At 48.9% G+C, this 12,959-nt stretch overlaps 1 protein-coding gene across 4 annotated transcripts in view; it reads right to left on the bottom strand.

The window, feature by feature from the left end:
* The window catches only part of PI4KB (phosphatidylinositol 4-kinase beta), a 26,180-nt gene extending 13,221 nt beyond the window's left edge, over positions 1–12,959 (bottom strand). For 3 of the 4 annotated variants that reach the window (XM_068991603.1, XM_068991607.1, XM_068991608.1), the window contains exons 1-2: positions 11,835–11,842; positions 4,575–5,511 (exon numbers count right to left, since the gene is read on the bottom strand). In XM_068991603.1, the coding sequence (XP_068847704.1) occupies positions 4,575–5,511; positions 11,835–11,842 (945 nt within the window). Of the gene's footprint in view, positions 1–4,574; positions 5,512–11,834; positions 11,843–12,875 lie in introns of those variants that run through there. The other variant, XM_068991596.1, reaches the window with a different exon arrangement.

Genomic DNA, 12,959 nt, shown 5'->3' with positions numbered 1-12,959 from the left:
GGGGCAGGGAGGGAAGGGAGAGAGACAAAGGCAAAGAATTTAGCTCCAACCTGGATCATAACTGTTTCTCTTATGTAGCTCTACCTTTCTGCTTTAATGAAAGAAAGTCAGCCCACAAATGCCACTTGCCCAGATTCTTGACATTGTGGAAGATACTAGAAAGCTAGCATAGACCTTGAGGTCAGAAGGGTTGAAGAGGTAGTGGCCTCTGCTTTTCATTTCCTGCCCTTCTGTTCTTGCCTGCACAAGTCTTCCTTCTAGGAAAAATTCCTACAGCTGGATCTGTCAGGGAGGCAGGTACCTCGATGCTGCAAAGCTTTCCTGCTTCCTCGGTATTCACCCACATGCTCTCAACCAACCCCTTCTCCATGGAGACCACCATTGAGACTGAATATAACAAGCTGCATGGCTCCCATACCAGAAATCCCACGTTCCTCCAGCTTCTTGGAGACGTCAAGGAGGAAGCAGAAGAGCTAACCTTTCAGTGCCAGGTACATCTCCTCTCTAATCAGCCTCATTATCACCCTGGGAAACCCAATCCCACCCTTGAATCATGTGATGAGGGCTAGCAGGGACCCAGGAGCATGAAACGTCTGTGCTAGGTGCTGCTGGGAGTTAAGGATGAGTAACTCTCTTACCTACCAAACTTCTGTAGGCCTCCGATCAGGCTGTTTCATGTGACACTTGATAAACTACAATTTTTGGATCTAAGTTGAGAAGCCAGGTCCCAGCTGAATCCATCTGAGAAAGCTGAGTGGCTGGCTGCTCCACAGCAGCCGTCCTAGCCCCAGTTCAGGAGAGTTAGCTAAAACCCACCCCATTCCTATGTCTTACTAGCGTCTGCGAGTAAAACAGGGCCAAGGACTGGCGCTGCAAGTCACTGAGTGGCTCCGGGGCACTCGTGCACAGGCCCACCCTGGGTTCTGTCCACCAAGGTCTCCCAGGACAGGGAGAGGGGCAATGTGGGTACACGGCACACAGGAAGGGAGGGTCCTGGACTCGAGAGACAAAGTCAAAGCCGCTCCCAGGGCAGGAGGGCAGTGGTCACTGAGCTACTCTGCAATCAGAATTTCAAGCAGCCACTTAATTCAACTCGACGGTTTACATTCGATTCCAGCTGGAGGCCCTCTTGTCGGGTCTTTCTTTAAAGAATCTGGGAAGAGTGGCACTTTGAAGGAGAAGTCAAGCTGAACACTCTCCCAAGGCCGTAGCTCTTCTGCTTGAGGGGGAGTGGTGGTGGGAGGGGGCACCAAGGCAGCGAGGATGCTCAAGTTGATGATGACTTGCGGGCTCAATCTCTACCCAGGAGTTGGGTGGGGAAGGAACAGTAGGCAGGATATGGGTTCCACAAGCCCCGCTCCAGCTGCTTCTACAGACAGGATGGTCCTGTCTGACTCATTAACAGCCTTGGGGGCAGGGAGATATATCGTGAACTGCTCCTCTCTCCTCTGGAGACTTGAGTCACTCAAACTGAGTCAGCTCTAAGGAGAGAAGCTCGAGGCCAAGAAGCTGACATCACACTCTCTCAGGCTGGAAGGCCTCCTGGGCTTCCAGTGTGATACGCAGATTTCTCTGTACAAAGGTTACAGCCCTGAGAAGACAAGGCTGATCTACAGTACAGGGGGAACGTGTCGGGTGGGGGTAGGATCTAAATCGCTCTGTTCGCTGAGCCCCCACCCTAGGCCAAAAGATTTACCAAGTGGGTACAACTGGAAAGGAAAACTACCTGTGCCACTAAAGAGCTCCCTGACGAGGCTGAGAAAAACTGAAGGGCTGGGCTGGGGCGGGGGGTGGGAGCGGGAATGGGAGGAGATGGGAGAAATCAGTGCTGGAGCCCTTTACTTGTAGGGGAGAGTGTAGATTCCTCATTAAAAAATAGAAGCCTCTGTGAGATCTGGGCAGAGAAGCACTCTGCTGGGAGACCCTAGGCAGGAAGAGACTGCATGAGCACCTGGGATTCTTCTTGGAGGCCTCACTTCACCCTCCAGAGGGTCCCTGCTGGTGGTGGGAGCACAGTATTAAACTCAGAACCCACGGGGAAAGCCAGAGAGGGCGAGCAGGGTGTCTCTCCTTTGAGAGTCTCTGTTCAGACCTTAGATAATCATGTGTTTTGTTTCAGAGAGCCGTATACTTCCTCCTCACGTGCAGGAATCAACATTTCAGGAGAGTCACCAAAAAACCACTAGAACTAAAAATTCAGTAAAGTTTCAGGATATAAAATTGAAGAGTCACAAACCAAGCAACTTCCTGGATAATGGGATCTCCCTACTACCTTTTAAGTTCCCGGAGGAAAGGACAGCATTCTATCCTACACCCCTGCTGCCTTCAGCACAGGCTCTGCTGTGGACAAGCTCAAGAACTACAGGCTGGGTAAACGAATGCTGCATGACAGGGGAGGGGGACGATCAGAAGAAAGAAAACCAGTGCTTGGGAGACAAAGGCCTTGAAAGATGTATCTTCGAAAAGTCAAAGGGGTCTGGAGAGACCTCTTGGCTGAAGGCTCCAACGCTTAGGCTCCTGGTGACTCTCTCGCAGCTCCTGGGGAGCCACAGGGGACTCTGGTGTCTCTCTCTGCTAGCGTCGTATAACCCGGGAGTGGTGTCTCCTTTCGTCCTGGATCTACTGACCCGAGAAACAGGAGCCAGGTTGGGAAGAATGGCAGCTGGAGGGGCCGATCTAGAGGACTTTAGCATCCACAGAACACCTGTGTCTCAGCGTCACCCCAAACCCCATCCTAGGCAGCAGTGGGCTGCAAGGGGGACTGAGGATCAGCACGGAGGACAAAAGGCCGAGGCCTCCATTTTCCTGGTCTTAGGATGAGTACTACAAAATGCCTGCGGAGAAAAGCCAAGAGGCGCCTGACACGAGGCACCGAGGGATTCACTTACAGCTGCTCACACTCATACCACTACAGGCTTGACCCCAAGAGGAGCTCCCAAACCCTGCACGACCTTAGTCCCACCAGCTCTGGATGATTCTTCTCGCTCTGCCACAGCCTCCTTTCATGACCCTGGGCTTCCTGCCAAGCTCAACCGGAAATGAAAATGGTCCATTCTGGTTCTGAGAACAGCTGGGCCCTGCCTGTGCATGGGCGTGGAAACGTTCATGGCTAAGGCCTAGGCTGTTCTTCCCTGTATGGACTCTGACAGCTGAGGCTGGGTGTGACAGACACTGGTTGAGAGACTTGAGGCAAATCATCCAACCTCTCTGTTTCCTCAGTGGTAAAATAATACCTGTCTCTTAAGGCTGTTGCGATGATTACATGTAAAATATTTGACATGGTGCTTGGCACGCACTAAGTGCTCAATAAATGTTAGCTCCTTTAGTTTCCCCATTATCGTTACAACACCAAATTTCCAGACAGACCAGGCTCTGTACTCTCGTTCCCTCCTGCCTTTCCCTGCCCCAGTCACTCTGACCTCTCTTTACTTGAAAGAAGTCCCATTGTATCAAAACTGTGGGTGGGTTGTGGGCCCCAGAGAGGCAGATGCCAGCACCATGGCTACACGCATTCTCCAGCAAGTGCAAACGCCTCGGTCTTTTCTCCCTTCTTCCCTAAGGCTAGGCTGGCAGCCAAATGGAAGCCTGGGGGGGTGGGGAGTCAGGGGTGGGCTGGGGACTGGCGGACCATTTTCTGGCTGGGACATCAGGTAGGTCACTAACACTTGGTTGTTCACAGGGCAAGTGTCCCTGCTCTCTGTCCAGATGTGGAATAAATGGTGTGCATGAAGCCTGGCATGCAGCATCCATGGGGTCGCCTAGAGTCGGACACTGAACAACGTGACCAGCTGATGGCTTATCTTACCCCACTCTGTATCCTAAATGGGACACCCCAACTGCTGCTTTCTCTTCTCAGGCTTCAGGTCCTTGACTCAACACTGGGTGTGCCCAAGATTTACTCCGTATCAGGAATGCCTCCGTCTCCCTTCTGTGCTTCTCCCAAATGATATGGGAAAGAGACAAGCAAGACAGCCCTTCCCCCAAGGAAAGGCAGGCGGGAAGGCATTCTGCAGATGCCTCAGTGATAGGGAATGAACCTTACCCTTATGTCAACAAGGAGCAGGATCTCCAGGGACTGAGGAAGAGGGATTATGAAGAGCAGTGGCCAGGAGAATGAAGCTGAGGGTCTGCTTATCATCTCCCCTCCCCAGCACACACAGAATTCACACACAGAACCCCTTTTTCTTCCTGCCATGGTTGCTGCTCTGAGAGGTCCTGGTAGATATCCCAGGGTTCAAGTCAGGCTGGGGAGGGTCTCTGCCTCAGTTCTCAGGAAGTAAGAGGATGGCAGTGCAATTTAGTAAAAACCCACTGGACAGTCAGGAGTATCAGCCTTGCTACTAAGCTATATGACCTGAGGCAAGTCACTTTATCTCCCTGGGTCTCTGAGTTCTTCCTTTGTAAAATGAGGCAGCTGGAATACATGAATCCTAAGGTCTTTTTCCATTCTAACATTCCATCTTTAATTGGTGAAATGAAACAGAGGGAAGGAGTGAAACGGAGAGTAACCCTGAACCAGACATCCTGTCTCCATGCCACCTGGCTTGCCCCTTTGTCCCGCCCGGGAATTTTACCTCATCCTCATTCTCCACTTTAGGGTTGCTGGCTGTTCGTTTCAGGTTGCTGCTGAGACTTATGCTGGCGGTGGCATCTGACTTAGAGCGCTGGTGGGTCCTTTTTGAGGGAGACAGTCCTGTGTCAGGGGCTGGGCTCAAGGAGGGCAGCTCCCTCTTTCGGTGAGCAGGCTTCAGCTCATCTGAGAGGATCAGCTTCCGCAGCTTGGTCCCACGGGAGTGTCGCTGAGTGGAAATGTGCATGTCTGAAGAGTAGGCCCCCAGCAACAGGGCACACTGGAGGGAAAAGTTAATGCTCTGGCGGCAGCGATGGACTATGTAGGGCTTGATGGCGTCACCCACGTCCTCGTCCATGTGGATGTACATGTTAAGCAACTGGGGCAGATAGAAGTCCACATCCTCATTACGAAAGCAGAAGAGCCGGTTGCCGATGTAGGCCTGCACTCCAGGCTCCTTGGAGTTATACAGGTATGAAATGGCCATGGAGATGTCAAACAGTTTCGACTCAAACAGCCTCAGCAGCCAAGACTGTTTGGCGGAGTTGTTCTGCCGCCGCCTTCTTGCTCCCTTGGCTGTGCCTGAGGCCACCGTGGCCCCCATCTCATCTTCCTCCTCCCTTATCTGGGCGGGTGGGTCGTCCAGGCAACGGATCTCGCTGTCCACACCATCCCCATTGACCAGCTCCAGTGGGGTGCCTCTGCTAGAGATGGCCACGCCTCCATGCAAGAGCTTGACTTTCTCCAGCACCTCCTGGCAGGCCTTCTGGGCCACCTCAGGGTCAATCACCGAGAGCTCCCCGACCCCCTCCGTGATGACACTTAGCAAGGAGCCCCCATTATTTCCTGGCGGGCCAGGAGCGGGCTCGGAAGGTGGCTTCAGCGGGGCAGGCTCCACTACCGTGTCTCCCATGGCCACAGCCAGACTTGGAGCTTGCAAGCTAGAGAAGGAAGGAGGGAGAAAGGAAGAGAAAGGAAGACACACACACACACACACCATTAGTGGTGCCGACCTCAGGCCTGGCTCGCACCAGGAAACCTTCCCAGGCATCCCCTCTTTAAGTCTTCTGGGATTCACTCAAACGCAAATGAAAAGTCATCCCCTCCCAGGAAGCTTACCCTGACTCCCTCCTTCTACCTCCGATCCCTACATTACTCTTCACTCCTTCTGTGCTTAGTTACTCATCTTAGCCTCTGTTCTTAACTTGTATTTGCCAAATGTTGCTTTATGTGTGTTATGTTTATCTAGGTTTACAAATTCTTCAGAGAGACTGGGAAGCAATTCTGGTCTTAATTCTCTTGTCCCCAACTCTTCAAATGCTCTTCTCCCTCCATGTTCTTCCCATATCTCCCTCAAATGCCTTGCCAGTATCCTTTATTTTTTCCTCTTTAAACTGTATTTTCTTCCTCATATAACACTCCATACACAGGTCCTGAATATCTCACCTTTATTTAGCGCTAAAATCTTGATGTGTTTTTCCAGTTACAGATACTTTTCTTACCTTCCCTTTTAGACTCAAAGCACCCAAAAAATAATGGCCAGCAAACACACCAGGCTTTACTGAGAAGAAAATAGCTCAGAAACATCCATCGTCAACCCTGCTGAGGTGTGCCATTTCTCTGCTCGTCTGAGGACATGACATCATGCTCCCTTCCTCCAGTGCTGTGGCAGCTGAAGGATAGTGGAAAAACTCCTGCACTTGGACTCAAACAGGCTGAGATTCAAAATCCTGGCTCTGCCAGTATGTGTGTAAACTCAGGCAAACCACCTATCTTCTGAGTTTGTTTCCTCAACTGTAAAATGGGAAGAAACATGTCTATTTCTTAATGTCACTGTGTATTAACAGAATGAGTAACTTTATGTATGCAAAAGGAACTAACATGTCTGTCCCTGGCACACAGCGTGTGTGTGTGTGTGTGTTAGTTACTGTCGTGTCTGACTCTTTGCGACCCTATGGACTGTAGCCTACCAGGCTTCTCTCTCCATGGAATTCTCCAGGCAAGAAAAGTGGAGTGGATTACCATTCCCTTCTTCAGAGGAACTCCCCAACCCAGGGATCGAACCCTGGTCTCCTGCCTCGCAGGCAGATTCTTTACTGTTTGAACTACAAGGAAGTCTGTACAGGCACACAGTAATACTCTACAAATGCTGCTGCTGCTAAGTTGCTTCAGTCGTGTCCAACTCTGTGCGACCCCATAGACGGCAGCCCACCAGGCTCCCCCGTCCCTGGGATTCTCCAGGCAAGAACACTGGAGTGGGTTGCCATTTCCTTCTCCAGTGCATGAAAGTGAAAAGTGAAAGTGAAGTCGCTCAGTCGTGTTCAACTCTTAGCAACCCCATGGACTGCAGCCCACCAGGCTCCTCCACTGTGGGGTTTTCCAGGCAAGAGTACTGGAGTGGGGTGCCACTGCCTTCTCTGCTACAAGTGCTAGTTAAATCCTAATCACCTAAAAGGTTGATAAACAATGCACGTGCACACGCCTCTGTTGCTTATACGGAGAGTGACTTAGTTAACATTTGTTACTCAAGACTCTTCCAAAACATTTATGTGAGCCCTCTCCTATCCCAACCCTACTTTCCCCCATCCTCATACACACACTCCAAGAACTGGAGGGGCTGTGAGAAGACAAAAAGGTATCAGGCTGGAGGCCACGTGTCCAGAATGTCCAAAGGAGAAGAAAACATACAACCAACAATCCCCCTCTGGAGGGATCAGAAGGAAAGTCAGTGAGAGGACACTTGATAAAAGCCACTGCCTGCCTAGAATGATTCTTCAGAGACTCACTAAATTCAGATCAGGAGAATCAGTGCAGAACAGGAGGAAATCTCAAAGCAAGGACTGGGAGAGGTACACTATATCAATGTCAGATTGATGTAGCTCCAGAGTCTGGCTGTAGGTAGCAAAGGACTCAAGAGGCCTCTTCACAAAAATACAAATAGCGTGAGGCCACGTCACACTCAAGAGCATGAGCAAGAGGAAGGCAGAAGCACTTGCGGAGCTGGAAGGCAGGTAATTTCCAACTGATAGTGGCATCAATGAACCTGATAAGTGGGGTTTGACCCTAGAGAACCCAAGTAAGAGGAAGGAGGCTCAAGACACAGATTCGCTAGTCACTCTGCAAAGCCTGAGTTTCCACCACTACTTTTTCAGTGCCTCTTCTTGAATCTCTGAAATTTTAAGACTCAAAGTCACCTTCATCTGCCCAACATATACAGTCCAGCTTGCTCTCCCCCAGCAGTCAACCACTAATGTTGTGCAGGAAGATGGATGGAGAACTCTTAAGCTCTCAAGGAGTATTAAAAAAAAAAAGGCTACTTCAGTTTATTTTTCTCCTAACTCTGTCAAGCAAGAAGTTCATCCCCCAATTAAATTTCTCTGATGCAGTCTGAGATTGGAATCAGCAAGAAGGTGGCGACTCTTTCACTATGCTCTTTCCCAAATGAGGCAGTGACCTCTGAGCAGCAGAACCGGCATGGCTGCCTCTGCCCATGTGGACCTGTCTCTACTCGCAACTGTGGGGTGCACAGGAATAAGAAGAGGGAAGTGCTAATCAGTACCTGCTGCGACTCTGCAGCACACTGCACCAGAGGGCTCTCAAATTCCTCAAATTCAGCTGGGACCACTACTACCCTTTAGGTCTGCTTAGACACTCACACAACAGACTCAAATCACTTTATACAACCAACTCTTTTTTTTTTAAATCTCTCTATGCTTGGCACATGATTCTTTTTTCCTCTACTCCAGAGATTTTCAAGACACCAAAAGTTCCTAAAAGACCACTTTTCAAAACCTCCAAGGGAAAAGAAGTTCAGACATTCTCCCACATACAGCATTTCAGATTTCACTAGGAAATGCAGACGATCTGGAAATGGTCACAACTGGGATTACTACTGGCACCAAGAAGGAAGGCAAGGAGGCCATCATTTCTTTTATCCCAGGGTTGAGCTGGAAATCCCATATCACAGTATTTAGGGGACTTGCCCACTGAACAGAACAGGTCCCCCATTTGACAGCCTTTACTCCCCAGGGAACAGATAATGTTAAGAGGAGGAGGAAAAGCAAACTCCTCTCCTGTAAAGGGCAGCTCTGCCACTAGAAACCACCAAACTGGAGCCTGGCCTCCCTCCTGGCCTTCCTGAGTCTCAGGAACTGCCTGCCTCTGAAGTAAGTCATGGGGAGAAGGAGGAGCTGAAGGAAATGCAGGTTGTTTTGGCAATTTAGGCAATAAGAAATAAATGGATTTTTTAAAACCTAAATCCAGATATGGTGTTTAACATCAGTTAATTCCTTCTGAAATGCAAAGAAAATATAGCTGTGATGAGTAACTATTCTAAAGAGAGTGAAAGGACTAGAAAGCAAAACAGGAAGAAACGGTTTCTGTATTCACCACCTTTCCCCTTTTAAAAGTCAGAGAACAAGAAAAACCCCAGAGAAGAAAATCCAAACCTTTAATATCAAAAGACTCCTATGGCTCTCAAGGACACAGACAACTGAGGCTCCACATTTCACACTGGGAGCCTAAAGTGGCCTTCCGGTGAGGCTAGAAGGGAATTGAAGAGGTCTACCATGGCCCAGACCAGCAGCTAGCTTCTCGGAAAGGGGTGTGTGTGGGAGGGGGACGGGGAATGTTGACAACCAACTGGCTCCACACCTGATGTCTGGGCAAAGAAGGGAATCCTCAGGTGAGCATCAGAGGGCTGCTCAGGGCCAAGCAGAGAACAGCAGGGAAGGAGGTACACGTGCATGTCTTCTGTGATGGAGCATCCAAGTCTGCAGAAGGTTCTGGGGGTAGGGAATGCTATCACTTAACCTGGCTTCTTGCTTCTCATCACCTCAAAAGAATCTAGACAAACAACCCTCCACTGGCCTCCATGAAATGACTTGGTGGATTGGTCTCTGCTAGGACAAGGTGTAAAGGGCCCCAGATCAATCTCCTCACATAGTTAATCACCATCCCCTTCTTGAAATCTTTTTCCATGAATTAGATAAGCATGACTGCTTCAGATCAGTCCTCATGTTTTTAATATGTTCCTGTATTTTCATAGAATGACCCTTAAGAGATCATCTTATTTATTGCTCTACCTCCAAACAGAAAGGTGAGCTCAATTTTCCATCACCTTTTAAAAGATCCCTCTGGAAAAAAAAAAAAGAAAGATCCCTTTGAGATGGAGAGATGGATCATATGAACTGGGAAAAAGAGTAGTGGAGTCAATATCTTCATCCTACAAGGGAGGTAGTTAAGAGACGCTATTAAAAGTTAATGGACAGGGTGGGAGGTGGGAGGGAGGAGACATATGTATACCTATGGCTGATTCACACTGATGTATGGCAGAGACCAACACAACATTGTAAAGCAATTATCCTCTAATTAAAAATAAATAATTTTTTAAAAAGTTAACGGAAAGGAGGTTCAAATATGTCATTTAAAGGTATTCAGGCTTCCAGTAGAAACAAAAACATATAAACACGAGGTATGAATCTTCTAAAAGACAGTCTTCTTTTGTAATAATTCATAAACCAAACAACAAGAACAAAAATTTTATCTAAAGCTCTGGCAATAACTTTCAGAGAGAAACACTAAACTAAGAGGTTATCTTTAGGAGTAGGGATGAAGGGAAAGGGACTACTGATTTTCATCATAAATTCTTTAAGTACCATCGGATTTGTTTCCAAATGCACATCAGTCTTTAATAATAATTTTGAAAAAGAAGCTGCTCTTCAAAAGGGACTTCTAATCATCCTAAGCTGTCTGTTCTGCTCCTGAGGACTCCCTCCTCATGTCTCAAAGTCTAACTCAAACCTTTCTTTAAGGAGGTCTCAGCTCATCCTTCCCTCTTAACCTCAATGGTAAAAATGGAGTTTGAGTACAACCTTTCCCTTCTAGAAACACAGAACCAAGCCATCAAACAAGCTCAAGCCCTACCAGGAACCAGGTAAATGCTTACCCAAGGCCCCAAGGCAGAGTGGCATCAGGGGAAGGGAGAACAGTGGTCTCAGGGAAGTTAAGTCAATATTGAATGAGGCAGAGAAATCTGTTCAGGGCTCTAGAGCTGGTATAAGCAGATACCAGCCAGACAGCCCAAGCCAGCTCTGGGAGCCCCTGCTGTAACTGACAGATGGCAAAGAAAGCAACCTGTACACTCAGCTCTCTCTGAACTGTTCCTCCACAAGCTCCAAATGCACTTGAACTAGGCTCTCTCCAGTCTCATGCCACTTACTGAAAGGTCCCTCTCAAGCTTCTTCCCCAAATTAGACAATCTCAATTTTCTGCTTTGGATAGTGTTCAGCAAATGTGTTCTCACACAGTGTGGACCCAGCTCTGAGAAGGAACCAGAGAAACTAGGAGGAATATGACTTCTCTTTAGGGGTGCTCCCAAGGAGCAAAGCTGCTCCTAAAAAGGGGACTTATGAGATCGGACACTGGCTGGCTAACGAGGAGGCAGACAAAGGGGGAAGTGGGACAAAGCAGCATGATTACTTTCAAACAGGCTTAGAGTAGGAAGATGAAGGGAACTTCACGTGTTCTTTTCACTACTGGAGGCCGAGAGAGAGACATGGCATACAGGTGAGCAACTAGCTTCCTAAGTCCCAGCTCAATTCAACTGTTCTTTTCCAGCCAGATTCCTCAAAGGATTTTCCCACAAACGTACTTTACGCCTACAGAATCTGGAGTTATGGCTCAAGAACAAGAGGAACAGCAAAGCTGGTCAGCAACTTAAAGCAGTGGGGAACCAAATCAAGGCAGATGAAAGAGTCAGGCCCGGAGCTTGCCTTTCAAACTGATTTACTCCCATGGTTGGAGACTAGAAAGGTTCAACAGAGAGACCAGAATGAAGGAAAATTCTCAGAACTGAATCACTACTAATAAATACCTTGTGTCTGAGGAACCCTGTGTTTTGTAAACAAATAATGAAGTCAAATTTTTTCCCCCACATTGTGCTATACGCCTATTACTGTACCTATGCCTATAAAGTGGACCATTTTCCCAAAACAAGTCACGCTAAAGGTCAAGTGAAGAAGTCACATCCTGAACCCAGGAGTCCTGATTTGCAATATACATGCTCTTTCCATTGGCTCATGTTCCTTTTCCCAGTTACCCCCTGACCAAATCCACTCCAGGCCTAAGCTCTTACGGAATTAACCAAGACCATTCTAGTAAAGCCACAGAGAGTAAACCGATTCCTCTTAGGGGTGGGAAGACATTATACTCTGTCCCTCTAAGACAAGCCTAAAATTAAATTATCCAAAACAAAATTTCTCACAACCTCATTCAGTTTCCATGCAGGCCTGTTCATTCCTCCAGCAAAGTGTAATCTGATAGGAACTGCTTCAAAACTTGCTCCATCCTTCTGAAACACCCTCTGTCCAGAGAAAAGCCTGAGACCGCTGAGGCTCCCCCCTCCTCCCAACACATCTTCTTAGCTCAAGGTTTAGCTGATCCTGAAATAAGTGGTATGTAAAGGCAGAGGGACAGAGAACACATAAAGACCACAGGCAAAACAATACCACAAGGATCAGCAAAACCCTTGAAACTCGAGGCAAGTGTCAAAGTTGGAAATCCTGCATGGGAAGGAGCACTGTCAGATCTCTCTTCTACAGGAACAAACCTCCAGAGGTTGGGAGATCTGAGGAAGGGTCGAGAAAAGCTAAAGAAAGTTACAGGAATCATTAAGTACTCTAGAGAAGAAAGGATTAAGGTCAAAGCAGAATGTAAACAGTACTTTGGGAATGATGGTGAGGGCCTGAGATCCCTTAAGGAGAAGGAATAGACAATTCTTGGAAGCCAGGAGCTGGGTGGGTGGGTGGCAGTGAGGTAATGGAATCAGAAGCAGCAGAGGAAGAGCCGGCCACAGAGGCCCGGGAACCAGGGGCTGGGGATGCACAGAGACATCGGAGTTAAGGGGCAAAACAGGAAAAGGGATAAAGGCGGAGGCCGTGGGGAAAGGGGCTGGGGCACAGACAATGAGGAAAGACAAACAAGGATGGACCCTATAAAAGGCATCGTGATGTGGAAAGGCTTGACGACTTAAGATAATTCGGGACGGAGGCAACAGGGATAAGCGTGAGGGAGGGGGGAATCCCCGGCAGAGGGAGGAGCTAAACAGAAGAGGAAGCCAAAACGCAGAGGAGGACCCCAGGTTCGGGAAGAACGGGTGAAGGAACCCGGAGTGCAGGTGCCACCGGGAGAATAGTTTTGTAGTCGAACCCAGGTGTGGGGGCGGGGGAGGCTGTGCTGGACAGGGTGGGAGAGGGACCCCTTCACACACAGGGCAAGGGGCACTCACAGGGTAGGAGTCGCTTACCTCCGGGGGACCCCGGCGGAGGGGGTGCGGGCGGTCGGGGTCGGGCTGCCGACACCGCCGCCTCAGCAGCAGCGGCCGCTCCCG

Source organism: Capricornis sumatraensis, chromosome 2 (assembly GCF_032405125.1).
Source record: "Capricornis sumatraensis isolate serow.1 chromosome 2, serow.2, whole genome shotgun sequence".
Taxonomy (NCBI): Eukaryota; Metazoa; Chordata; class Mammalia; order Artiodactyla; family Bovidae; genus Capricornis; species Capricornis sumatraensis.
Note: the sequence above shows the minus strand (reverse complement) of the source record. Positions and strands in the feature narration are given on the sequence as shown.